At 52.5% G+C, this 25238-nt stretch overlaps 10 protein-coding genes and 1 non-coding gene across 11 annotated transcripts; 8 read left to right on the top strand and 3 right to left on the bottom strand.

The window, feature by feature from the left end:
* Positions 1 to 69: 69 nt before the first annotated feature.
* On the top strand, positions 70 to 141 carry Z517_11954. The gene has a single exon. It is a non-coding gene; the product is annotated as a tRNA-Arg (tRNA).
* Positions 142 to 449: 308 nt separating this feature from the next.
* Positions 450 to 1067, bottom strand: Z517_11953 (uncharacterized protein; the record flags this gene model as incomplete). The annotated part of the gene is made up of 1 exon (XM_013423535.1): positions 450 to 1067. The coding sequence occupies one exon, from the start codon at positions 1065 to 1067 to the stop codon at positions 450 to 452; it is 618 nt and encodes a 205-aa protein (XP_013278989.1).
* Positions 1068 to 1641: 574 nt separating this feature from the next.
* Positions 1642 to 5594, top strand: Z517_11952 (uncharacterized protein; the record flags this gene model as incomplete). Its single annotated transcript, XM_013423534.1, has 2 exons — positions 1642 to 1705; positions 1777 to 5594. 2 exons carry the CDS (start codon positions 1642 to 1644, stop codon positions 5592 to 5594), a joined length of 3882 nt encoding a protein of 1293 aa, XP_013278988.1.
* Positions 5595 to 6319: 725 nt separating this feature from the next.
* Positions 6320 to 7675, top strand: Z517_11951 (uncharacterized protein; the record flags this gene model as incomplete). Its single annotated transcript, XM_013423533.1, has 1 exon — positions 6320 to 7675. One exon carries the CDS (start codon positions 6320 to 6322, stop codon positions 7673 to 7675), a length of 1356 nt encoding a protein of 451 aa, XP_013278987.1.
* Positions 7676 to 7919: 244 nt separating this feature from the next.
* On the bottom strand, positions 7920 to 9179 carry Z517_11950 (uncharacterized protein; the record flags this gene model as incomplete). The annotated part of the gene is made up of 1 exon (XM_013423532.1): positions 7920 to 9179. One exon carries the CDS (start codon positions 9177 to 9179, stop codon positions 7920 to 7922), a length of 1260 nt encoding a protein of 419 aa, XP_013278986.1.
* A 388-nt stretch (positions 9180 to 9567) lies between these two features.
* Z517_11949 (uncharacterized protein) lies at positions 9568 to 14097 on the top strand (the record flags this gene model as incomplete). Its single annotated transcript, XM_013423531.1, has 2 exons — positions 9568 to 9713; positions 9774 to 14097. 2 exons carry the CDS (start codon positions 9568 to 9570, stop codon positions 14095 to 14097), a joined length of 4470 nt encoding a protein of 1489 aa, XP_013278985.1.
* Positions 14098 to 15169: 1072 nt separating this feature from the next.
* Positions 15170 to 17347, bottom strand: Z517_11948 (uncharacterized protein; the record flags this gene model as incomplete). The annotated part of the gene is made up of 6 exons (XM_013423530.1): positions 15170 to 15705; positions 15828 to 16025; positions 16118 to 16317; positions 16374 to 16520; positions 16578 to 16721; positions 16782 to 17347. 6 exons carry the CDS (start codon positions 17345 to 17347, stop codon positions 15170 to 15172), a joined length of 1791 nt encoding a protein of 596 aa, XP_013278984.1.
* Positions 17348 to 19013: 1666 nt separating this feature from the next.
* On the top strand, positions 19014 to 19806 carry Z517_11947 (uncharacterized protein; the record flags this gene model as incomplete). Its single annotated transcript, XM_013423529.1, has 3 exons — positions 19014 to 19081; positions 19135 to 19321; positions 19375 to 19806. 3 exons carry the CDS (start codon positions 19014 to 19016, stop codon positions 19804 to 19806), a joined length of 687 nt encoding a protein of 228 aa, XP_013278983.1.
* A 426-nt stretch (positions 19807 to 20232) lies between these two features.
* On the top strand, positions 20233 to 21666 carry Z517_11946 (uncharacterized protein; the record flags this gene model as incomplete). The annotated part of the gene is made up of 1 exon (XM_013423528.1): positions 20233 to 21666. The coding sequence occupies one exon, from the start codon at positions 20233 to 20235 to the stop codon at positions 21664 to 21666; it is 1434 nt and encodes a 477-aa protein (XP_013278982.1).
* A 30-nt stretch (positions 21667 to 21696) lies between these two features.
* Positions 21697 to 21906, top strand: Z517_11945 (uncharacterized protein; the record flags this gene model as incomplete). Its single annotated transcript, XM_013423527.1, has 1 exon — positions 21697 to 21906. The coding sequence occupies one exon, from the start codon at positions 21697 to 21699 to the stop codon at positions 21904 to 21906; it is 210 nt and encodes a 69-aa protein (XP_013278981.1).
* Positions 21907 to 23061: 1155 nt separating this feature from the next.
* On the top strand, positions 23062 to 25023 carry Z517_11944 (uncharacterized protein; the record flags this gene model as incomplete). The annotated part of the gene is made up of 3 exons (XM_013423526.1): positions 23062 to 23155; positions 23207 to 23293; positions 23357 to 25023. The coding sequence occupies 3 exons, from the start codon at positions 23062 to 23064 to the stop codon at positions 25021 to 25023; spliced, it is 1848 nt and encodes a 615-aa protein (XP_013278980.1).
* Positions 25024 to 25238: the final 215 nt, after the last annotated feature.

The following is a 25238-nucleotide window of genomic DNA, read 5'->3' as shown; positions in this document are numbered from 1 at the left end:
ATATAGTTTACTTTTCCAAAATATCACTCACAAGTCAGAGTTGACTTCACCTGATCTATAACCATATCAGGACGCGTGGCGAAATGGTATCGCGCTTGACTACGAATCAAGTGGTTGCGGGTTCGAATCCCGTCGCATCCTCTTTGAAGAATATTTTCTATCAACTTTTTTTTTTGGTTGTGATTTTGATCTTTTTTGTTTGGCTCTCGTTCTCTTTTTTTGGTGTCTGCTCTATTTCCGCGGGGTATATTTTGTGGTGATATACGTAGTAACCTCTATGAATAACCTCGGCGCATTTCTCTGGATTTAGTTACGGGTGACAATCTAGGTACCAAAGGTAGCTGGCTATAGGGATGCCCTCTGATCGAGGCAGAGAAGCAGTTGGATTAATATTATTACATTGCAAGTGGTGCCCGGGTGCCCAGGTCCCAGGGCAAGGTGCTACCGTCTCATGTTTTGACCTTCTCTTGGTCTTTCTGCCATTTCTCTCTCACGCGCCGCCTCATCCCGCCATTAACTCCCTTCCCCCATATCTCTTCCTTTTCCATGATCGCATTCACATCGACAGAGACAGGTGTCCCTTGTGCATCCAGGGCTATTCCTCCTGTTTCTGTACCAGTATACTCCCCCAGAACTACCTTGCGCTCTTTCTTTCTTCTCTCCCTGTCCTTACTCATCTTGACTTTTCTTAGATATGCAGCATATACGCCAACTTCAGCGACACCCACTACAATCCCTGTTGCTAGAGACAAGAGCACCCGTAGACCATCATTAGCCCACCATCGCGTCAAGTAGAATATTGCAGCGGCGCAGAGGACTATGCTCAGGAAGATGTTGAGGACTAGCGAAGGAGAGACATCGTCATCTTCATCTTCTCCCTCGGTGTTGAGGGAGACGGAACTGGATACGAGGGAGGCATAATCGCGCTGTTCCTGTTCTCTCCGCAGCTTCTCCATAAGAGCGACGTATTCTGGTGAGGGCTGCGGTTTAGGCGGTGGTGGAGGGACATAGACATGGGTACCACGAAGAAGGCTGTTGAGAGTGGTTTTATGGCTAAGGCGGGACATGGCGATGAGCGTGGTATGCTCTATTGCCTGGCCGCATGTTGTGGGAAGATCTGCGAGGGACGAGCGATCATCGAGAGAGAGGGAGGAGATGGCAGAGAGAATGCGAGGTGTGGTTGTGAGGAGGACCATCTTGCCGTATCATCCGCGTATGCTTGAGAAAACAGATGAATGCTAGTCTTCCATTCGACGGGATGCTGGTAACTGTGATGAACAGCAGTAGCCTCGCAGCTGGAGATAATGGAGGCGCTCATAACGAGGCTGCAACAATGGGTCCCTGGGAAGCTCATTAGCGAGCTCCCCCGCTTGCCAATGGCGCGCCGAACGGCGTAGATCCTTTAGCCGCGAGGCGGGCAGCTCCAAGGACGAGTCACGTCTCATCGCGTGGGGATCTCTCACTTGTTTCTTCCAAAACCTCAAACTCCACACGGCCGTTTGCGACTCGATGCGGCAAGCTCGTCATGGACAATTTCTCAAGTGACGCGCATTTTAGTCCTTGTCTCCTCCCACTTGGGCTCTGGTGGTCTGCACGTTCCACGTAATATGACGCGCCTCTTCTTCACAGTGTGCTATTATCATGGGACAAACGCAAAGTCAAGAGTCCGAGTCTGCCTCGCCTCCAAGATCTGAACCTGATGACCGTAAGTGAAGAAGCCCCAAGTCATGTTACTGGCGCCTTTGACGCAAAGCCGTTGACCGTGCCTTCCTGAAGAATTTGACATTTCCCAAATCCCCGACGACCGAGACCAAGCATCGAATCACAATTCCGATGCTGGAACCGACCGCACTCCGGCACATGCTCCTGATGAATCCTCCGGCATGGCAAACCGCCTGGATCGCAATCGCAGACACAAAGATCAGTCCCTGGCAGTAAAAAAGGACGCAAATGCATCACGTCGGAAATCCAAAAATCGCCATCGCAAGCGCCGCCTGTCGTCGAACAACGCCAGTGACGATGCGGTTGGCGGAGTTCCAAAACGAACTTCTCCTCCTTTGGTCAACCAGGTTAAAGACACAAGTCCAAACACCCGACCCTTAAAAGATACGGAACCCGAAACATATCACATCTATGCGACGTCAGATACAAGTGATGCAGAAGACACGGAAAGTAAGAGACGTGGTGGGTTTAATGCATTCGCGACTCTCAATGGCGCAAGTCAGAAGAGCACTCCTGCGGTGTCAAACACGGGCTTTGACAACTCGCATGATCGGCAACGAGCTCTCGAGAAGGAGGAGAATCAGCACATAAGTTATACGCCCGAGATTGACGTTGCAACAGGCACGAAGGCTCCAGATGGCGAGACTTTAGGCCCGCCTACTATGCGGGTGACGCAGCTCGAGATGAATGGGGAAGGTCGGTTTCTTTGCCCTTCAGCGGAAGTCCACAACTGCAGATTGACCTTTGGCTCGGCCAAGGCAGCTACAAGACATGCCAATATCCACACGACGAGCTTCCGCTGTGTCGTTTGCGGGAAACAGATGAGCCGAAAAGATACGCTAGCCAGACATATGAAGCAGCACAGCGCTTTCCAGATTGCGTCTGCTGAGGCCGCTTCAAACCCCAATGAAGATTCAGAAGCCGAGATGCCGGAACTACCTCAAGCTATGCAGCCCAATACGTTACATGACGTGCACGACCGGATAGAGGACGGAGAGCCGCCAGAAGAGGATTCCATCGTATTCGCAACTCCTCAGGAGAGACCGGAAGCAAAGAATCTCGGCCACAACCTCGACGTGGAACTTCAGCCAGAGGAACATGACAAACTAGAGGTTGAGATGGCTGAAGCTGCGCCCGATGCCGATGTCGTTGAAGTCGTGTCTGACCAACGTTCGAGCTCTCCGTCTAGCGTCTTCGATGAAGCAGAAGATTTCATCGTGAAAGAAACTCCGATGCCAAAAGGGATTCTCAAACGTAAACGGGACGCTGGAGACGGTGCTCAGCCCCAGCGACCAAGCCCGGAAAGGACCCGCAAACGCAGGAAGGGGTCGCCCAACTCTCCGCCTACCTCTGTTCCACCTAATGATACGACCAAGCCAGATTCCGTGAAGAAGCCAGAGGACACAGACGCCCTTCAAAATCGGCAAATCACAGACAAGATTGTACCACGCCTGCAGAAAAGGCAAGGGAGCATGGATGGCTGGGCCCAAAAATACACGCCAGGTTCGGGCCTCAGACATCCAACCCTTAATCCGAAGTCGCCGCCCTCTCGCTCCGTTACGGAACATGTCGAAGTAATCATCCCACAAACAAGTCAGGCCGGTCCTTCTAGCGCAAAATCGAAAAAGAACGCCAACGTCCTGCCAAACCGTGCAAAAAGTGCCGACCTTGGGCGCTCTGAAGTGGATTCCTTTCCAGGACCCAGCCAGAGGAAAAAGAAAAAGGCTCCTTATGCGACACCAAAAGGGAAAACTCGAGCGGACCCAGATGTCGACTACTCGACTCCTGTGAAAGATTCTGCTCACGGCGAGGTTAATGGACCTAACAGCGATGGAGACAGTGAACCAGTTGAAATCGCGACATCTGTTGCGAAGAGGACGTTTCCAGCGCCGAGGCAGCAAAAGAAAGGTCAGAAGGGGCACGATAACTCCGACTCTGATGCAGATCAATCCAGCAATTCCGACGTCGATGTGAGTAAAGCGGCATCAGCCAAGAAAACCAGTAAAGTCACTCAAGCTCCGAGGCCCAAGCAATCCGACAATGGAGATCGGCTCGAGTGCGCTAGATGTCACCGGAGATTTATAAGTCGGGATCTGCTCAATCGTCACCTGAAGAAGCAGTCTGTGCATGTGGGTCTGCATAAGTGTCAAGAGTGTTCGGAGGAATTCTGGGCGAGCACTGCGCTCGCCGCACACGAGAAGGACATGGGCCACGGAAGGGGCAACGGCCTCCAAGGACGCACTGGCGCCTTCAGCCAGACCGAGGTCGAGAAATTGAACAGGTGGAGAGATGCGTTTTGCGACTACCACAACATCACTCGGATCCAATTTAACGATATGATGACCGACACCCTGACACGGGACAAAGGAAACATTTGGCGCTGGCCCTTCATCAAACGAGCAGAATTTTTGAAAGAGTATCGTAATGTCCTGCCAAATCGCAACAAAAGATCGATGCTGCGCTATCGTGAGCGGAACTTTCAGAATGTGGAGGGGTCGAGGAATTGGACGGAGGAAGATGACAAGGACTTGATTCGGTTACACAAAGAACTCGGTCCAAAGTGGGCTGAGATTGCTAAGAGGCTGACAAGGACAGTCGATGCAGTCAGTCAACGGTGGTGGCATAAATTACGATACGGCGATGTGGACACCGGCGAGTGGTCGAAAGCAGAGGATGCTAAGTTTTGGAAGATCTTGGACGAGTTACGGCTTGACTCAGACGGGAACGAACCGAAACATCACCGCATCCCATGGAACAAGGTCAGTGAGAAGATGGGCACAAGATCTGCGCAGCAGTGCTCAAATCATTATCGTGCTCGTCATTCAAAAAAGGAACGAGGAAGATGGATCAAGATTGACGCCCCAGAGAAGAACCCGGGGCTGCGTCGGATTTTGACACCGTCGAAGATGGAGTTGAGGCTGCGAGGCTTGACCACAAGAAGAACTCCAAAGAAAGGCCTGTCAGAGGAGTACGTTCGCGATGACGACGAGGATGACGATGAAGCTTCGGCGGATGTTCAGGAAGATGGCAAAACTTCCGAAAAGGACAAGTCGGCAGAGAATACTTCAGAAGAGGACGCTGGCACTGGTCATGGATCTGAACCCGAGTCAGATGTCGAGGCCGAGAACCAATCGCTCTCATCAGCTGATGATGATGGAGTTCCACGCACAAGAGGCCCGGTAATCGCCAAGACGCCTGGTAAGGTTCTGGGATCAAGTCAACTGTTCGAGCAGACCCAAGCCAATACTTCGGCACTGAAACCTTCACAGACGAGCAGTAGGAAGACAAGACTGCCGGAAAGCCAGGACCGACCTTCGCCGAATGTTCCCATTCAACGACGGCGGCTGGAGTCGAGGTCTCCTTTGACAGAAATACCTGTGTTCGAGAATGGTGATCTGGATCTTGGAGAGGAGGACGAGGGAAACGAGAGTGGGAGTGATGTGAGTGATGGTGAAAACTCCAATGACTTGGGTGTCACTCAAGAGCTGGACGAGGAGCTAGAGACGTCCGATTCGTCTGCCGATGGAGACGAAGATGCAGTCGATGCTGAAGCGGCAGAGGCCGAAGCCAACGAGGAAGACGACGATAATGATGATGATACTGCGGAAACGGACGAGGACATGGATGGAGAGGATGGGAACGACACTCATGATAATGTTGATGAAGCATCATCCCAAGAGGATGAGGAGGATGAAGATTCGGAGGCGCCTGCAAAAAACAAGTCGAGTTTCATGGATAGTATCAACGAATCCGTGAAGCGGTCGAGGATGCGCAGCAGTCAGTCATGGACGGGGGTACCAGTCCCAGGCACAGGCCTGCGTGGTGGACGGAAATTACGAAAAGGGCACCAGGCGGACAGCGACGAGGAATGAGGATTAAAAGGACCGCTTGACGAGGACGGACGGCCCATACAGCGTAGTCATTTGGTTAAGGACAGTGGCTCCTCTTTTGATCATATCAACAACAGCCTTTACTACATCACATGGTCTCCTTCAGATGCCCCATCCCACCCATGTTGCAGCCTTGCTGAATACGAGTATTCTCGCAAACTATCCAATCAACGGCAAGAGCCAAACTCAGCCTTGCGTCATGGTGACAACTTGGCTCACGTCCCTCTCGCCATATTATTTCAATGTGTGATCTGTGCTGCATGTTGTCTGGTGTGCCCGTCCGCCCGGTCCTCCGGCCCTCTGATGTCCGATTCCGATGTTTATTACCTACACATACGTGGTAGTTACTCGGTACCTACTAACTAGCTAGCTAGGTAGGTAGGTAGGTAGGTATACGAGGTACAAGCTATTCTATCACATCACTTCGTACCACATCATATCATATCATATCACACCACACACCACACAGCACCACACCACACCACACCACATTAACAGGACTACGTCACAGTGGTGATACCCACGAAAGATACCTTTCTTGGCTGCCGGGTTCTGGATTCTGGATTCTGAGGTCTCAGGTCTCAGGCCTCAGGGGCTCATTTCATTGTGCGAGTATACATAGACTACAAGTATATACCTACCTACCCACCTACCTGGGTAATCCCGCCGCACCATCTGGCTCCTCTCGTCTCGTCTCAAAATTCAAAATGTCTAGCACAGCCACGCTCGCCCAGGTCATGCGTCGCGCCGCAAAGGCGCTGCCGCCCATCAACTCGGCCGAATTCGCCAAATCGTTCGACTGGCTGGGTCAATACCAGGTGGTCCTGCTGGGGGATGCCAGCCACGGCACTTCCGAGTTCTATGCCGCGCGGGCAGAAATCACAAAGCGCCTCATCACGGAGCACGGAGTCAAGTGTCTGGCGCTCGAGGCGGATTGGCCCGATGCCGAGGCGATTGATCAGTACGTCCGACGGTGGCCAGGCCAGCGTCCCGATCCGGTGCAGACACCACCATCCCAAGAGAGCTCGTTTCAGCGATTCCCCACGTGGATGTGGAGGAACCGGGAAATGCAGGATCTGGTCCATTGGATGAGAGATTATAACGACGGGTTGCCCGCAGAGGACAAGACGGGCGTGTATGGATTGGATCTATACTCGATGGGCTCTAGCATGAGCTCAGTGATCCAGTACTTACAGAATATCGACCCAGAAATGGCCAACGAGGCAAGAGAACGATATGCGGGACTGCAGCGCTGGGTCAACAGAGAACACCAATACGGCCGCAAGATGCTCCAAGGCAAATACGTGGAAAATCTCAAGACTTGTGAGGAAGATGTCATCAAGATGCTCCTGGAGTTGCTGCGCAAGAGGCTCGAGTACTCGGCCAAAATCAACGATGGTGAAAGATTCCACAGCGCCGAGCAGAATGCCGTGTTGGTGGTGGATGCCGAGGAGTACTATCGTAAGATGTACTACAGTGATGTGGTCAGTTGGAATCTGAGGGATTTGCACATGTTCGACACATTAAAGCGCCTCCTTGACTTCCGGAAATCCAAGGCTGTGGTATGGGCTCACAACAGCCACTTGGGTGACGCACGATATACCGACATGGGCACGCAGCGGGGAGAACTCAATCTCGGCCAGCTCTGCCGCGAGAATCTAGCCGATGTCGTCCTTGTAGGTTGCGGCACACATGACGGCACGGTAGCTGCTGCACATGAGTGGGATGATGACATGCAAATCATGAAAGTCAACCCGTCGCGCGAGGACAGTTGGGAGTATGTGGCCCACAGCACCAATATTCCAAGTTTTGTTCTCGATGTGCGAAAAGCGCACTGTGACGAAGATACGCGCAGAGCACTGTCCGCTAATCGGCTCGAGCGATTCATCGGTGTCATCTACCGGCCAAAGACGGAGTTGTGGAGCCATTACAGTCGCTCCCGGTTGTCCAAACAGTTTGACGCATATGTGTTCTTTGACAGGACGCATGCGGTGGGAGCGCTGGAGAAGACACAACCCAAGACATCACTGCTCGAGGCCGAAACATATCCGTTTGGTTTGTGAATTTGGGCGACTAGGCAAGAAGCGAGTGTACCAGAAGCCTTCCCACAAAACCTAAGCCTTTCATTGATACAGGCAGCCCAGTAGACTAAACCGGGAACAGGGGTGTTGGTCGCTTCCACTGTCTCTAGGTAGATGGAGCACTGTCAGGTTTTTGCACCTGTCGCTTTCTAGCCCAGTCTCGGAGGCATTCAAGCGGTAGGGTAGTTTGGCCAGAAGTCGGCTTCAGATAGGATGACAGTCTTCATCACCTTCTCCCTAGGATCGAATCAGGGTGCCCGCGGTCTTGTAACCGACTAAGGGGCTCAATCAGACCAAGCACCTCCGGACGCAGTCTCGTCCAGTCAATTGCCAACAATCTTTTTGCGCGTGCCTCAAGAACGGGTACCATGGCCTTTCTCATGGCTTCATTGGCAGGGTTGAGGCCCCCCTGCAAAGCTTGTTTTGCGTAGGAGATGAAAGTCGGGGAAGCGCATCTGACACAGTAATCATAGATATCATCTGCGGAAAGCGTATTGAACCCACCTTCGCGCATGATAAGTACCGTGTCGGCGGTGACCGACCGATAATGGTCTCCGCATCGCCGGCCAAAGAAACGAGCCGCGGATTCCGTCCAAGCAAACGGGACCCATGGGATGAGCTTGCATAAGGGATCATCGACCACGACATAGTGCCACCTCAGGAGTCGCCTTCTCGAAATCGTGTACAACTCTTTGAGCTGCCCAGTGACGCTCATTCTGGAATCGTCCGTCACATTGTCCAACTCATCGTTTCGACTACGGACAAAGAAGTCATAGCGTTCGCACAAAGCTTTCAATTGCCTGATCCGGTCCTCTGGGCGCTCACAAGTGGAAGGGATCCTTGGAGCAATGAAGGAGGCCCAGGAACGAAACAACCAGAAAGCTAAGGTGAACCCTGGCAGACGGGCATAATCCGATCCGTGGTGAAGCAGGAGCTGGAACTCACGACGGGAGATTTGGGGAACTTGGATGTGATTGTTGTCAAGTTTGAGGTTGGAACCACCGTAGAGAGCAACCACGTCCGGGGCACATTCGGGAGAAAGGTGTTTGCAGAGGTTGGCATATTCCTTGTGATTGTCCCAAATCTGCACGATGCCTTGTTTGTAGAATCTGTTCAGTGCAGCTGCCTTCGCCCGGCGATATCTGAGCCGCTGGAGCAGAGTGATGCGACCATTTTTGTTTAATTGGGGAGCAGGGACGAACGGTAAAGGCGGAGGCCGTAGGGAGGAGAGACCGCCAGCGGAGGGGCCATTGGGGGCAAGCGGCTTGAGACGAAGGACGTCGGGATAGGTAGGTGTCTCAGTGAAGAAACCAGGATAGAGCTCTTCGAGCCAGGATTTGGGCGTCAAACGGCTCCGCAGTGGCCGCCCAGCAGAAATAACAGGACCAGAGAAGTGGGAGGGTGAGATCGAAAGTGAGCGGCAGAAAACTCTGCTGAGGGATCTAGAGTTGCTTACACCGTGGTTGAGACGAGGTGAGAGGCTCATTGACGTGTGATGTGCGAGATATACCGAGGTGAGAGAGAGGCACGGATGAGATAGAGTGCCAATTGTGAGAGGCTGCGTCAAGTCAAAAATGTCAAATGGTTGTTGGAGGTGGAGACGCGTATCTGAGATCTGAGACGCGCAGTTTCTCCAAAGAATTTCTGGGCCGTTTCTTTACAATCTGGCCTCCTCTACCACCACCCTGTCGTCAAGTCAATCACCACCTATTTCCTTGTACACTTGATTCCACCTCGCCTCTTCGTCTTGTTTTGGCTCTACAATCACTGCTCACGCAGCCTGGATTGCCCCTCCCTCCCAACATGCACCACTGAACAAGAACTTCCCCAGGGCACCGCTTCTTCGACACTCCTTTCCATGCAGCCTCGTCAGAATGCGTACTTTACATAAACGCTGGACATGCTCCCTCCTCGCTCTTTTGTCTTGGGACTCCCTCATCACCCCCACAAGAGCAACATCTTCCGTCAATGTTGCTCTACAGACCTCCTTCTCGGCCGGTCCATATCTGGTCGAGTTGTTGTACGCACTTCCCGCCCGTCGTTTCATCAATGCTTCGACCATGCACTAACATGCGATCAGAGAAACGGCTGCTCTTGAGAACTCGTCGTCCTACTTCCCTCTTCTCGACCGCATCGCCGATGGTACCTTTACAGATTTGCAAACGGAACAAGAGCTGTATACTAAATTCCTCGACGTCGTGCAGAATGATGGGCACCTTTCCACACCGGAGTCTGTTTCTTCCTTCAAGTTCGCCCTCGCCCTTCATGCTGCAGCACCAAGGGTCGAAGCTCATTTCCAATACTACAACACTTCTGTTCAACCGCACTTGATGGCTGCTCAGGATGCCGTCTGCCCCGTTTGGGTCTATTTGGATGGCCAGCAATTTTGCTCGCCTACCTTGGATCGTGCTCAGCAGATGGTCTCTATTCCAGATACTGTGAATGATCTCCCGTTTGATCGGGTCCTCGGTGCTTCATCTGATGGACCTTCGTCTATCCTCTATGCAGACATCACTCACCCCTTGTTCGGGCAGTTCCACAGTGTCGTCAGTCAGACTGCCCGCGAAGGAAAATCTACATACAGGGTACGGTACAGACCTTCAACGATGGTCTCTAGTAGACCGATCTACGTTACAGGCTATGGCGTGGAGCTCGTTTTGAAGCGCACAGACTACATCGTTATTGACGACCGGGATGCCCAAAAGACGGGAGATTCGACGCCGGAACAACTATCGTTGGAGACCAAGGATGATGAGATCAAAGATCTGAAGCCCCTAACCACTTCAGAAGTGGCCAAGCTAGGCATCAATGCTGCCAGCTTCATTCTCTCAAGCTCGAGCCCTCTGGATACTCTGTTACAGGTCACTTCGGATTTCCCCAAATACTCTTCTCTCCTCGCCTCGGTAAATGCCAGCAAAGAGTTCGTTCTCGAACACAGGGCAAATCGAGAACGATTCCTACCATCGGGATACAATGTCTTGTGGATCAATGGTGTGCAGATTGAGCCTCGACAGATGAACGCCTACTCTCTTCTCGACCATTTGCGAAGAGAAAGGCGTATTATCGCCGAGCTCAAGAGTCTGGGTTTGGCATCGTCAGAAGCCATTAGCCTCCTCTCAAGTGAGATTATCGCCGAAGCACAAGCTAATGAAACTCCTCAGCGATTCGACTGGCGCGATGATTCTGAAGCTGGCGGCGTCTTGATGTGGCTGAATGATCTGGAACAAGATAAACGATATGCTGGTTGGTCGTCGTCTCTGCGGTCTTTGTTCCAAAGAACATATCCCGGGCAACTTCCTCAAGTATCTCGTGATATACATAATCTCATCGTGCCGATCGACATGGGCAATATGAAAGACATTGAACTGGTCACCACATCACTACAGAGTCTCGTCCGGCGACAAGTTCCCATCAGAATTGCTCTGATCCCCACTGGGGAAGGGGAAACAGCGGACACATACTCAAAAGTCGCATATCACATTTCAGATACCTATGGTTTAACTGCTCTGATGAGCTTCTTCTCCGATATTGTCGCTGCAAAACGGATAGATACAAGTCCTGAGAAAAGCTTCAAGACTGCCATCAGGGGTCGAGCTACAAGGGAAGGAAAAGAGCCGTTAGCCTTTCACGAGGTATTGAACGACGAAAGCCTGGGTCTACGACTGCAAGCACGAGATGAATACATGAAGCGTTTGGCACTTGCACGGCCCAATCCTCCCTTACTCGTCAACGGAGTGGTTATACCGAGGACGGATAACTGGTTTGAGCTTTTGAGTGCTCGGTTGTATGCAGATCTTCAGCTGGTACAGCAAGCAGTGTTTCAAGAAGCCATCTTGGAAGAATCTTGGGTTCCTGAGTTCTTCCTCTTCCAAGCTGTCAAACGGCGCAATGAGATGGTCTTTCCGGATAACGCCAAAGATGTTGAAATTGTTGATGTTGGCCAAATAGCCACTGACTTCGCCGACAGCTTTGCACGCCTGCCTCGCCTGGCCGGGGCAGAAGCGACATTGTTGAGCGACCGTGCTCACCTTCTTGTTGTTGTCGACCTTGAATCCGAGACTGGCCGGATCTTGCTTTCGGAAGCGCTACTGTTCCACCAGCGAAATCCCGAGATAGAGATGCTCATCATTCACAACCCTGGTCCTGAATCACAAACCTCAAGCTTTGCCCGTGGTCTCTACGCGCTCTTACAGGAGAACGGTCGGGACTTGACGGTGGATAGCCTCGAGCAGTTGCTCAAGGGCGATCTGAGCTCTTCTGCGGATAATCTGACAGACGCATCGACCGAGTTTTGGAGTTCCCATACAGATTTACTCCAGACGTTATCATTTTCAGAAGGCCAAAATGGGCTGTGGCTCAACGGTCGTCTCTTAGGACCCCTTGACCAAGGTTTCACCTCTGGCGACTTCGAGGCGTTGCTTGAATTCGAAAGGAGAGAACGAATAGCGCCGGTTACGACATCCATCACTGGACTTGCGCTGGAAGACCGATTCACCGGGGCTCTCGACCTCGCAAAGATTACCTCGCTGGTTGCTCGGTCTTTGAAGTCTGATTTGCCAGAGGGCTTGAGAGAATCCGCGCCCCTGATCAGGATGGAACGCTTCAAATTCTGGAATAGCACTCATACGTCTATTAACATATCGAACTCGGACGACATTAATATTCAGATTGTGGCCTCGATTGATCCCGCCTCTGAGCTGGTTCAACAGTGGGTTCCGATTTTAGAGAGCCTGTCACAACTGAATGGAGTGAGCGTGCAGATCTTCTTGAACCCGAAAGACAGATTGACCGAGCTGCCAGTCAAACGGTTTTTCCGGCAAGTCATTAGTGCAGAGCCCAGTTTCGACTCCCATGGTTCCCTATCCATTCCCAATGCATCGTTCAGCGGTATCCCTAAGGATACTCTCTTCAACCTGGGAATGGTTGTGCCTCCATCATGGTTGGTGGCGCCCAAGATATCCATCCATGATTTAGACAATATCAGGCTCAGTAACCTAGCCGAGGGCGAGAATATCGACGCTGTCTATGAGCTTGAGCACATTCTCATTGAAGGCCATGCAAGGGACGTGACTAGTGGTCCACCACCTCGTGGCGTGCAACTGCTGCTGGGAACTGAGGACGAGCCGCACTTTACAGACACCATCGTCATGGCCAATTTGGGATACTTCCAATTCAAAGCGAATCCTGGGTACTGGCAAATCTCATTAAAACCAGGGAGGTCATCAAAGATCTTCAACATTGATAGTGTTGGTCCCCATGGTTACTCTGCTCAACCGGGCGACGAGACCACATCAGTGGCTTTGCTCTCCTTCCAAGGGCTGACTTTATTCCCTCGGCTTTCCCGAAAACCCGGTATGGAAGAGGAAGATGTCCTGGAGTCATCTGCCCTTGGGGGTGCCATGGACTACCTTAACAAGGGAGCTTCCTTCGCATCTTCAGCACTTTCCTCGCTGGGCTTCAAGAAGACGTCTTCGAACGCCGACATCAACATCTTCTCAGTGGCTTCGGGCCACCTTTACGAAAGGATGTTGAATATCATGATGGTGTCGGTCATGAAGCACACCAAGCACAGCGTCAAGTTCTGGTTCATTGAACAATTCCTGTCACCATCGTTCAAGAGTACTCTGCCCATACTTGCAGAACACTACGGCTTCGACTACGAGATGGTGACTTACAAATGGCCTCACTGGCTTCGAGGTCAGAAGGAGAAGCAGCGGGAAATTTGGGGCTACAAGATCTTGTTCTTGGACGTGCTATTTCCGCTGGATCTAGACAAAGTCATCTTCGTGGATGCTGACCAAATTGTGCGCACAGACATGATGGAATTGAACAAAGTGGACCTGAAGGGAGCTCCTTACGGCTTCACGCCCATGTGCGACTCTCGCACCGAGATGGAGGGATTCCGCTTTTGGAAACAAGGATACTGGGAGACATATCTCCGAGGGAAACCCTACCACATATCGGCCCTCTATGTGGTTGACCTCAAGAGATTCCGTCAACTTGCCGCTGGCGATCGCCTCCGACAACAGTACCAAGCACTGTCGGCTGACCCAGCCAGTCTCTCCAACCTGGATCAAGACCTGCCGAACCATATGCAACACAGTCTCCCCATCCACAGTTTGTCTCAGGAATGGTTGTGGTGTGAGACATGGTGTGATGACGCCAGCTTGGCCAAGGCCAAGACGATTGATTTATGTAACAACCCACTCACCAAGGAGCCCAAGTTGGACAGGGCGAAGAGACAAGTGCCTGAATGGACGCTGTACGACGAGGAGATTGCAGGAGTCATTCGAGCGGCAAAGGAGCAGGCGTCGACGGTCACGGACAGTGAGGGTTTGGAGGACGCTGCTGATGGCGAAAACCTGGAAAATGTTGAAAGTGAGCGTATCCGGGACGAATTATGATGATGATGTTTGTTGTTGCTGTTGTCGTCCATCTTGCTTGACGTTGGGGAAAATACCAAAATCTGTGAATAGAAACTTATAGAGCTAGCTGTATACTACTATACTACCACCACATGACAAAAATAAATGGCGATTTTGATTCATACATACCTCCCTCTGATTGACTGAGTGAGTGACTGAGTGAGGTAGTGAGGAAGTGAGGAAGTGTAGAAGACTTGGTCGCTCTGGAGCAATGCCGCAGACAGGTCTAAAACACTGGGTATAGAGTATAAACTGCAGAATGTCGAACTTCAGAGGGACAGAGAGAGTACCGAGTTACATCAGAGCACCCGTAAATGCCTGTACCACGTGTTCCCACCGAGTAGGAATTTTCGTTCAAGAGGGTCAAGAAGGGAAGGAGTTAACGGTCAGGAGTCAGGAATCGGGTATCAGCACGAGCCAAGCAAAGGTCAAGGAAAGGTCAAGAAGACGTCTACATAGGTCATGGTGGAGGTGTCTCGAGAGAGGTGCTTGGGAAATTAGATACTCGGTAGGTATGTAGGTGGGGCAGGTAGGAAGTCCCGAAGTACGGACTCTGTACCGAGTAAATGAATATACGATGTAGAGAGCAACTTGACTTGGCTCGACTCGACTCGACTCTACGTGTAGGATACGATGTGTGGTGGTGGTGGTGGTGGTGGTGGTGGTGGTGGTGCATATCACCTCATGTCATATAGTAAGTATCAGCATCACATCATATTCTGTCTGGCTATGTGACTGTGTAGCTGTATACACCAGCTTCAGGTTGATACTTTTCTCTCTTTTGCTCGGGGTGACTTCTGGTCCCGAACTTCCCCTTTCTCCTCTCTCCCAGTGACGAGGCCACGAATGTCCCAGGTATGTATGTATGTGTGTATGTATATATGGGGTGGTTTGTTGCGCTTCTCGGATTCACCAATCATTCTCGGATGAACAAGGGTCTTTGCGGGCGGGTGGCCCGAGCGGGTTGGGGCGTTACGGTTCGCTGAGCCAGCCCTCGTCCAAGCCCTCGAGTCCCTTTCTTGGAGATGAAAGACACGCAAACAGGAAATCACTACCTGATCCTCGCGGCCACTCGGTTGGTCATGTACTTGCCAATGTTGCCGATGAACAAGCACGCGATGATGGCGCACCCGCCAAACGCAATACTCGTCAGCCACACGTACTTGAGCGACTCGGCGTACGCCCAGCGGGACCCGACCGCACCCGCCTCGATAATGTCCGGAGTGACACCGGGGACGGTCGTCAGATTGGTGGGCGCGGTCAGGTACGTCTCGACGAAACGGGGAGCGGACGAGAGCGGGAGTCCCGCGGCGACGGCGTACTCTGCAATGTACGCGGGGAGCTTCGGCGTGAGTTTGTTGATGAAGACATTATAGTAGATGGCGTAGCCGATACTTCCACCCACGGCGCGGATGGTGAGCGACAGGGCGACACAAGTAGCGATCGACGTGTCCGGTGTCACCGTGATGGCGACGGTGGCTGCCGGGACAAGAACAGCGCCGACCCCGAAGCCAGTGATTGTCCCTACACCAATAGCGAGACCCTCCCGGTCGGGAGTGATCGCAGCAATAGCGCCGCCAAAGGCCGCTATATCACCATGCTTAGTTTGAGGCAACGATGCGCAGGCAATCGAGAAGCGAGGGAGGTGGGAGAGTTATGTGGTGATGGGGAAAAGGATCCTTTCTAGGAAATGGGTCAACAAGACGTACTCATAATAATGCAGCCAGCGAGGAGGATCTCTCGGTTGTGGCCCTTGAACCAAGACAAGGCGGCATTCGCAAAGACCGCACCAAAGGTGGTGGACAACCCGGGACCGAGACCCCGAAGTCCAACATGGACCGGATCAGGTTCAAACACCGTGCTGTACACCAAGGGGAAGAAGTTCAGCATGGCGTAGAAGTTCATGCCTGTGGTAGAAAGAGACACCATGTCAGCAAAACATTTTTCACTCCTTTGATTCAAGGCCCAGTTGAGCCAGAATAGGGAGAGTCTTCTTTACCTGCAACAAAGGCGATTCCATAAGCCATTCCAACAATTCTTTGTCCTGAAAACATCTCATGCGGCACCATAGGTTCTTTGCAATACTTCCATTCCCAAATGACAAAGGCGGCGATGAGAAGAATGCCAATGATGAGTTGTACAATGACATATGCGCTCTTCCAAGGGTGAGAGTAACCTCCGGCTTGAAGAGCGACCAGCCTGCATCCCTCGGTCAGCTATGAGACGACGTGAGGCAGAACAAAAGGGAACCTTACACAAGCGTCAAACCCATAATAGACAAAGCTCCACCAATGTAGTCAATCTTCTTCAGAATGGCTTTGGCTTCCAACCCTTTTGCTCGGGTCTGGGACTCTGGAAAGTAGACAGCGAAGATGAGAACCCACCAGACACCGTTCCAGATCCTATACATCTGTCAGTCCTGCCGGCCACCGATGTCGCAGGACCAGGACCAAACTTACACGCAAATCCACATGCCCCATCTCCAAGTGTGGTAGGTCGATAAGAGCTGAGCGAATAGCAGATATGGTGTAAATGGGAGCACAAAAGCTGTAACGAGAGCCAGGTAAATGCCTCGTTTGTTGACAGGCACTAGCTCAGAAGTCCTATAGACGTCTTTGTCAGTTCCCCTCGGATCGATTTCTCGTCACTGCATCCTTCCTTACCCGGCAAGCGCAGTCAATTCACCAATCGCGGCACCACCGCCAGCAAAGGCCATACCGACAACCCCTTGTCCGAACTTATGAGCAGTACCGATAATGACACAGCCCATCATCAGCGAGACGCCACCAACAAGGGTGATGAGGCGACGGCCAAGAAGATCTTGGAGATAGCCGCAGAAAGGAGCAACCGCAGAGAGGGTGAGTGCATAGGCCACGGTTAACCAGGCAGATGCCTCCGCTCCACCAATGTCTGCTGCGATGAATGTGAGGGAACCGCCCACAAAGTAGAGGGGAATCTGAGAGCCAACGTAGAGCCCGCTGAGAGCAACCGTGGCAACGAAGGTCTTCAGCGTCCATACTGTCTGGGTTTGATACTCCGGTGTCGTCTCGCTGTTGGGTTCAGAGGAAGATCCACTTGCAGTAGCCAATTCCTCTTTGGCATGCGCCTTCTCGTCTTCGGTGTGAGCGTGCTCTCGATGCTCTAGCATCTCTTTATCATGGCGGAGCTCAGCATCATGTTGCACCTCATGTTCGAGCTTGTCGGTGTTCTCCGGCGGTACGACACTCATGATGGCGTTCTCAATGGAAACCAGCAAACTTGAAGGGTTGTATTTTCAGGAGGAGAGAAGCTAGCGGTGCTTTGAGAAGGACAGACTGCGATGCCATCTCGATGTCGATTAAATACCCCTGCTGTCAAAGTGCCACGGCTCCCCGCTTCTTGGGTCGAGGCCCTACGATCCCAGCCCTTTGTAGTGCCGGATGCCTCGGTCATGATGTGAGCCAGCAAGGGTTGCAATCTGGGGTTTTGAACAAGGGATTCAGTTGGTCATAATGCTGGAGGACGCGAATGTGATCTGGAGGCCATTCGACTTGGTGCAGGGATAAATGTAGCAACCCCTTTGTCATTGGCTGGTTGGGGATATGCTCCTGGCAATCATGCGCAGGCGAGTCAGCGGTTCTGAGTAGGAGCATGCGAATCGATCTCTTGAGTCCCCAGCTTGTCGTCCTATTCGCCCCACTTCTCAAATAAACTTGAGACTCCGGATTATTCCCCGCAAATTACCACGACTCTGCGGGACGTCACCAACGTGGAGCGCCCGCGAGCCAAGTAGGGGTTGTTGATCATGCCACATTGAGAAGTGTGCAATAAGGCGTCCTTGACGTCGGAATTGCTTGCAAGGGATATCCCAACCACCTCGGTTAACTGTTTTGGATCTGGTCTGCTTCGAGTCATCAAGCGAGGGTTTAACCTCAGCAATTTGGATCCCTGGCATTGGCACTGTGGTTACCCTCCCAACGGGAATGAAATCATTGCCTCGTACCGTCGAGTAACCCGTAGTAGTGGCGGGATTCTTTCCCATGGCCAACCGCAGGGAAAATACCCAGGACGTTCTTTCAGAGCATTGACATTCACGCTGAGTGAGCTCGCGAATGTCGCCCACCTGGGGATGTCTTGCCAAGATGTTGTGATGCTGAGAATCAGACAAGTATCCAGAGGGCCAGCGGAAGATGGCCGCGTAGGCACTCTTGTATGGTAGATGGATAGACCGACATGTCGCGGCATTCGTCAAACGTGACTTTTGCAAGAGAAGCTTGGGAACACGGAATTCACCCTTTCAGACAATGGCTTGCCCTGGAAAGACTAGTCGTTGCGAAACAAAAGCTTTTCGTAAACCTCGGTCGACCGAAGATCATATGGTGGAAAACCGCGGTGAGTGCTGTCCTTTGCCCAAGCTTCATACAAGCCCTGCTTCCTCTGATCAAGATTGAGGATCGCTTTTGTGTAATGAAGGAAGGAGAGAGGTCTCGACAGCTTCCTTGTACTTTTTCCGACCGATAATAGGCATCATCGTGGAGCATGGATCGTTGTTCATCCGACGCTATTCTGCTTTGGGCGGCATTTCCCGATCTGGAATCCCAGGAAGATCCATCGATGTTGCTCCCGCCGGTGCTGTACGTCTACCAATTTTGTCCACAAGGCTCGGTGAGTTTGAAACACAATTCGAATGTAGGCAGCACCATTCCCGCTGTTGTGAGTGGTGAAGGGTGAAACCTCCAGCCCCTGAAGAGGGCGCCGACCCCGAAGAAACATGCTCAGTCTCGAAGTGAATGCTCCGTTGACTATGGGAAGATGCATTATAAGAACACGCATGGCCCTTTGGATTTTGGGAAGAACTTCATTGCGAGAAGAATAACAACAACAACCAGAGTTCGAATTTTCCCAGCAGAAACAACATGGCCGCATCCTTTGATCTGTCCAGGCCCAACCGCACCATCCACGCCGGGGTCATTCTTCTGAACGCGTACGGTTGTCAAGCCTACAGAACTATCAGGTTAAACTAACTTCGGGCAACAGGGAAACGGAGATTCTCGATGTGGCCCCCATTGACCTGTTGAATTCAGTGTCCAAGAACTTTGTTCAGACCCTGGAAGAGTTTGCTCTGCCCGGTATGGCTGCCCAAGCTCTCGACATTGATTTCCATTGGGTCAATCAGACGGGGAAAACTGCCAAATTGACAGGCGGTGTCTCGGTCCAACCAACCGTGAGTCTGGCTCCGGATCTTCCTTCGGATCATGCTCCTCATCGTTGACGCAGGATGACTTCTCGACATGCCCACCACTTGACATAGTCCTGATGGGAGCTCATTTGAACGGGTATAATCCCAATGAGGTGGAGCTCGACTTCGTGCGCAAAAGCTACGAGAACTGCTCGGCCTTCATCACCATCTGCGGCGGATTGCAGGCTGCATTCCAGGCGGGACTGTTCAAAAACAAGACTGTGGCCGCACCTCGATTCATGTTGGAACAGCTTCGCGCGACGGGCCCTGAAACTACTTGGGTGGAGGAGCGCTGGCACAGGGACGGCAAGCTCTGGACAAGCGGCGCTTTGCTCAATGGGCTGGACCTCATGCGGGCGTTTGGGACAGAGTATTGGGGCGGTGAGGGCAGCTTGATCCAGTTCGCGTTCGACAGCGGCCACTGGCCGTTGAGAGACGTTCAATATGGAGATGCTCCAACGAAATATTGAGCGTGAGTGGCTCGTGCTTGTCGGGGAGCGAGAATGAGGAGGGGCCAAGGGCCGCAGGACAGAAATGTGCTTAACTGTGTGTCGCGTCCTAATGATTCGCCGTAGCGTTAGTACGGTGGATGTCTTCCTCATAAGCCGCAAGTGGATTTCCAGACGCAGGCAAATTGATCCGCAGGAAGAACCTCCGTCTGATCCGATACCAATTCATCTGCCTGTATCGAGTACCTTTCCACTCTAAACTTACGAAGCACATTGGCCTCTGCATCTAATTTAGTGGTTTTTTGAACTAGAAAGTACGTACGGTTCGACTACACCCGGACCATTGGATCTTACCTTAGAGCCCCCAGGCGGAGCTATGTCTGAAGATCTGGAACGAGGAAAGTAGTGCCGCCTCGTGTTTCCAGGACCTCTAAGAAGCTGGCCATTATGGCAGACAGCCAATGCGGGGAGGACACCTCCGAACGTCTCCTCAGCCAGCACAAGGAAGCCGTGTCGCGCGTGTCTGACCGAATCGCCAGCTTTCATACTCGCAAAATTCCCTTTCGCATCTTCCATGGCAATACCAACTCGACTCGCCTCAGCGACCGTACAAGAGACGCTACCGTCGACATCTCCACTCTTGACCATGTCATCTCGGTCTCGCCTTCGAAGCGTACTTGCCTCGTTGAGCCCAACGTCCCTATGGATCGTCTGGTCGCTGCGACATTGGAGCACGGCTTAGTTCCCCCAGTCGTCCCAGAGTTTCCAGGCATCACGGTTGGAGGTGGATTTGCGGGGACGGCAGGCGAGAGTAGCAGCTTCAAGTATGGCTTTTTCGACGGGACCGTGATCTGGTTCGAGGTGGTCCTCGCGGACGGAGAAGTCGTGACGGCCTCGGACACGGAAAGGGCAGACTTGTTCCATGGGATGGCCGGCACATTCGGCTCAATGGGTGTCATTACCTTGTTCGAGATGCGATTGATCCCGGCCAAGGAGTTTGTCGAACTGTCGTATATCCGGATCGGCGACATTGAACAAGCACAGGAGGTGATCAAGCAGGTCTCAAAGGAGGAAGGTGTGGATTTCGTGGACGGGATAATGTTCGCTCCAGAGAAGGGCGTCGTGCTCGCAGGCCGCCTCGCCGACCGGGGCGAAAAGAACCAGGACCTCCCGATTGTGACATTCACCAAGCCGTGGGATCAGTGGTTTTACCTCCACGCAGAAGAAAGAATGGACAGTACCGAGATCACAGGCCCTGGATCTCAATCACCGTCATCACCGTCCCATCCCCGCGACTTGATCCCCTTGAGAGACTACCTCTTCCGTTACGACCGCGGCGCCTTCTGGACCGGCCGCTTCGCATATAAATACTTCTGCATCCCCTTCACACGCACGATCCGCTGGCTGGCGGACTACTTTATGCACACCCGCATCATGTACCACGCCTTACACCGCTCCGGCCTGTACCAGCGCTTCATCATTCAGGACATGGCTCTTCCCAACAAAAACATTCCTGAGTTCTCTCACTGGCTAGACCGGGAGTTGCCGCACATCTATCCGCGCTGGCTGTGTCCCTTGAGGCATGGGACCAGCGTGAGCATGAACCCCCATCTACGGAACCGGCCTGTGTCATCCACGGAGCCCAGCCCGACCTCGACCTCGAAGACAGCGTCAACCCCCGAACCACGGAGCAGTGAAGGCGACGATGATAGAAGTAGTGATGACTTTGACAACGCGCTCCTCAACATCGGCGTCTGGGGCGAAACACCCCCAAACACGCTCCACGTCACGATCAACCGACTCATCGAGAGCAAACTCAAATCCTTGGGCGGGATGAAGTGGCTGTACGCCCAGACATTCTACACCGAGGACGAATTCTAGTCCATCTACGACCGGAAGTGGTACGACGGCATGAGGAAGAAGTACCGCGCCGACGGCTACATACCGAGCGTGTACGAAAAGGTTCGGACGAGGGACATGTTCGAGGTCGACGGTGATGGCAAGGTGCTCCGCGACGCGGCCCTGCCGGTGGAAAAGGGCGTGTGGAGCATTTGGCCCATTGCGGGCGTCTACGGGGTCTTGAGCGCCTTGAAAGGTGGCGATTATCTGCGCAAGCGCTAGCAAAAGGGTGATTCCTCCACGCGCCTTCTTCGGGCGGTGTTGGCTGGATTTTGATATATCAAGACGTTGCGAGTCGTTGTATAATGACCGACCAAGTCAAACATATATAGAGGTACAATGGAATTTAGAAGTATAGATAGACAAGTTGGTTAGGTTGGTTGGTTGGCATGTTGGCTAGTCAGTCGGCTGTATCCACCGAGTCCTCTCCCTCCAATGAGCATGTACATACTCGGTATATCCAGAATCTTGAATCTCACGGCATTCATTTTCTTCAGACGTTCCTGGGGGGGCAGAGTCTTCTGAGATGTCTATTATGGTGAACACGTACGCAAGGGTCATTCATGGCATACATACATACATTCTAATACTGCATAGGAAAAAAAACTCTCTGTTACGCCCTCCATCTGAACTCGTCCTCTCTTAAGCAGGTCTCATGATTTGTCCACTTCTCCTTGTAACCCGAGAGTCTTCCCGACATCTATCAAATCTTCCAAGTGCCTCTCTTCGAAAATGTGTAAAGTCTACACGACCATCCGCGAGGGTACAGTTTTGGGACCCCTTGTAAAGACGGTCTTACCTTTTTTGGGGGACATCTTCCGGAGGTGCTGATAGTCCGCCAGGCGCGGGCGCGTGATGAATTGGAACAGAAGGAGCTCATTCGATGCAGCAGCCACGTCAATGTTGGCCCTGTACTGAACCCACCTACTAACTTTCAAAGGTGGTCACCACAGTGGTCGCCGCATAGGCAATACCAATGGCCAGCCTGTCAACCATTTTTAATTTACAGTTCCTACCTCTCTGTCAGTTATTGCTCCAGGTGAATTGGTTGGCTCTCGATGACAGATACATTCCATCCCTGTAACAAGTTGCCTTGCAACGAGGCTCTTGGAGATTGGCAGCAGTGCTGAAATATTGAATTGTTCGCGTGTGACCAGGATTGCCTTGTAGTTGGGGGCGGTCAATCCAGGATTGGCTGCTCGTTGGCCGCCAAGCTTTTAGGCACCATCCTCCCGCTTGTGGGTTTCACGGGTCGGCGGCTGAAGCAGATCGCTAGTTCGCAGCTTTCCAGAGCAGCCTACAACCACAACCACGCCTCTTCAGTTTCATGTGCTATATATGGTGGACTTGTCCTCCATTCCACCCATACCAATAGTCATGGCAGCCAGTGTTGCGAAACAGGACACAGGCGGCGCGCAAGTATATCACGACAAAGCTGGCCCCGATCAGGTCAGCCTTGATCGTTCAAGTCGTAAGAAACACCTTCCATCATCTGGATTTCAACCTAACTGAATGACCATAGGTAAACGGCACTATTCAACCCGAGACAAGGGCGAGGAGAAGAACGCGACTGATCACCGGAGAAAGAGCCGAAGAATACAGAAAAGCCGTCAGTTGCTCTCGCCCTATACAAGTTCCCTACCTCGTTACCGCGTCACTGACCGCGTTGCAGCCCACCACCTGCGCCCGCAAAACTCGAATGTGAATGCCAAAATCTCCCGCAAGAGCCCGCGATCACAAAAGACACAAGCTACGAACCCCGAACGAACCGCAAGCGGAGGACAGAGCCGGCAATCACAGAGACCAGCAGTGATAAAAAGGAAGCGCTCGCACGACGCTCAAGCTGGGGCTGGAGCCGAAGTAGACGACTCCCAACACGAGCGCCTTGCAGAACAGCTGAGGAGAAGTACTCCTCCCCACCTCGAGCACTCTGAGGAGGACTTACAAGAAGGCTTGGAACCTGAAGTGGAAGCTGGTAAGCGAGAAGGCGTACGGCCTTCAATACACACCTCAAGACTACCCCCTCCCAAAGATCAGCTCTCTGAGAACAACTTACGCATATTCAATGCGGAAATGAACCCCGCGGCCGACAATGCTCCAGTTCTCAAACGGACCTCGTCACGGCGTTCCATAGTTCCATCGGAAGCGGGCACAGTCCGATCCCAGCGCTCTTCTAACACCAACGCCTTCTACCGCCACAAAAATCTTCAAGCTGTCCAGATCCATATCCACGCTAAGCCGCCTGACTTCATCGAAGCCGCGGCCAACCGCATTGTTAACGCCAAAGTCTCCAAGCAGCGCCGGGCTGAACTCCGCGTCATAGCTCAAGAACTCAGTAATAGCTGCCTCAAAAATGTCAAGGCTCAGTCTGGCGAGGATGACTTTATAAATCCACTCCATACTGCCCTCAAGGCTTTGGGTCTCAAGAACCTCTGTATCCATGAAAAAGCCGAGTGGCGAGAGGAGCTTCAGCCTACAGCCCCGCAGCAGTTGCATTTCAGCTCGAGCTTCATGGCCGGTGTCCAGCAACTAGAGGTTGACGACGACTCAGCCCGTCCGATAAAACGCCAGCAGCAGTCCGCTGGCGAGTATCTGTCTCCCGAATCATTTCGGACCAACGCACCCACCACTCCGCCAGCCAATAATTCTCAGGAGTCGAACGCGATGCCTCCTCCGGCCCCACCTGTCCTGGAGAAAGAGGGAGATCGCTACCCGATTAAAAATCCCCGGCCCGACCTCTCAATAGGCACTGATCTCACGGCTTTCATCTCTGCCCTCTCGGCGCAGAAACTCAACAGGGCCAAGGCTACGGCATTCATCCACTGGCTCCAGAATGAGATGGTGCAGCGCGTGCCAAAGGGGCCGCTTGAACCGATGCTACTCTTAGTACCGGCGCCACGCGCTTTAGATCTCGCCTTCCCGTTTGCTGTCGTTGAAGGTAAGGCTTACTCGACCGGTAAACAAATTTTCGAGGCAGAGAACCAAGCTGCGGTTTCCGGGGCTTGCGCGCTCAAGATACAGCTTGATCTAGATAGCCTGGTTAACAGCGGAACGATGAGATCTGGTGCTCTGCCTAAATCCTCGAATGCCCATCCCCCGCTCTTCTTCTCCATCACCACCCAAGGTCCCATCCACGAGCTCTGGTACCACTGGACTGTCTATGAAGACGGTGTACGCAAGTTCGAATCGAAGCTTCTGGATAGTTGTAATGCACTGGTGCTAGAGCGAGGGGAGGACTTTGTGGTCAAGCTCAATAATGTGGGCAGTTGGGGTACAGGACCATTTGTGAAGTCACTTGTAGAGCGTCTAGGACAGGTAGCAGTGAAGGCAGAGACTTAATCATCAATGAGATGGTGAATCGAACAGTCGCGTGGGACACGGCGAAACAGAGGATTCGACGTCGGAATCTCGACACGAGTACTTTCCATTTCCGTCCTTGGACCTGAGCGTGGCCCTGAGCCTCGCCGCTTCAACTCTCAGGCTCTATGTCAAGCTTCGCTGTGGGTGCCAAACCTTGATCTGCCGAGGCTCGAATGTATTCCCCCTTTCCGCTT

This window comes from Fonsecaea pedrosoi (assembly GCF_000835455.1).
Source record: "Fonsecaea pedrosoi CBS 271.37 unplaced genomic scaffold supercont1.8, whole genome shotgun sequence".
Taxonomy (NCBI): Eukaryota; Fungi; Ascomycota; class Eurotiomycetes; order Chaetothyriales; family Herpotrichiellaceae; genus Fonsecaea; species Fonsecaea pedrosoi.
The sequence above is the reverse complement of the archived record's forward strand: the minus strand, read 5'-3'. Positions and strand labels throughout refer to the sequence as shown.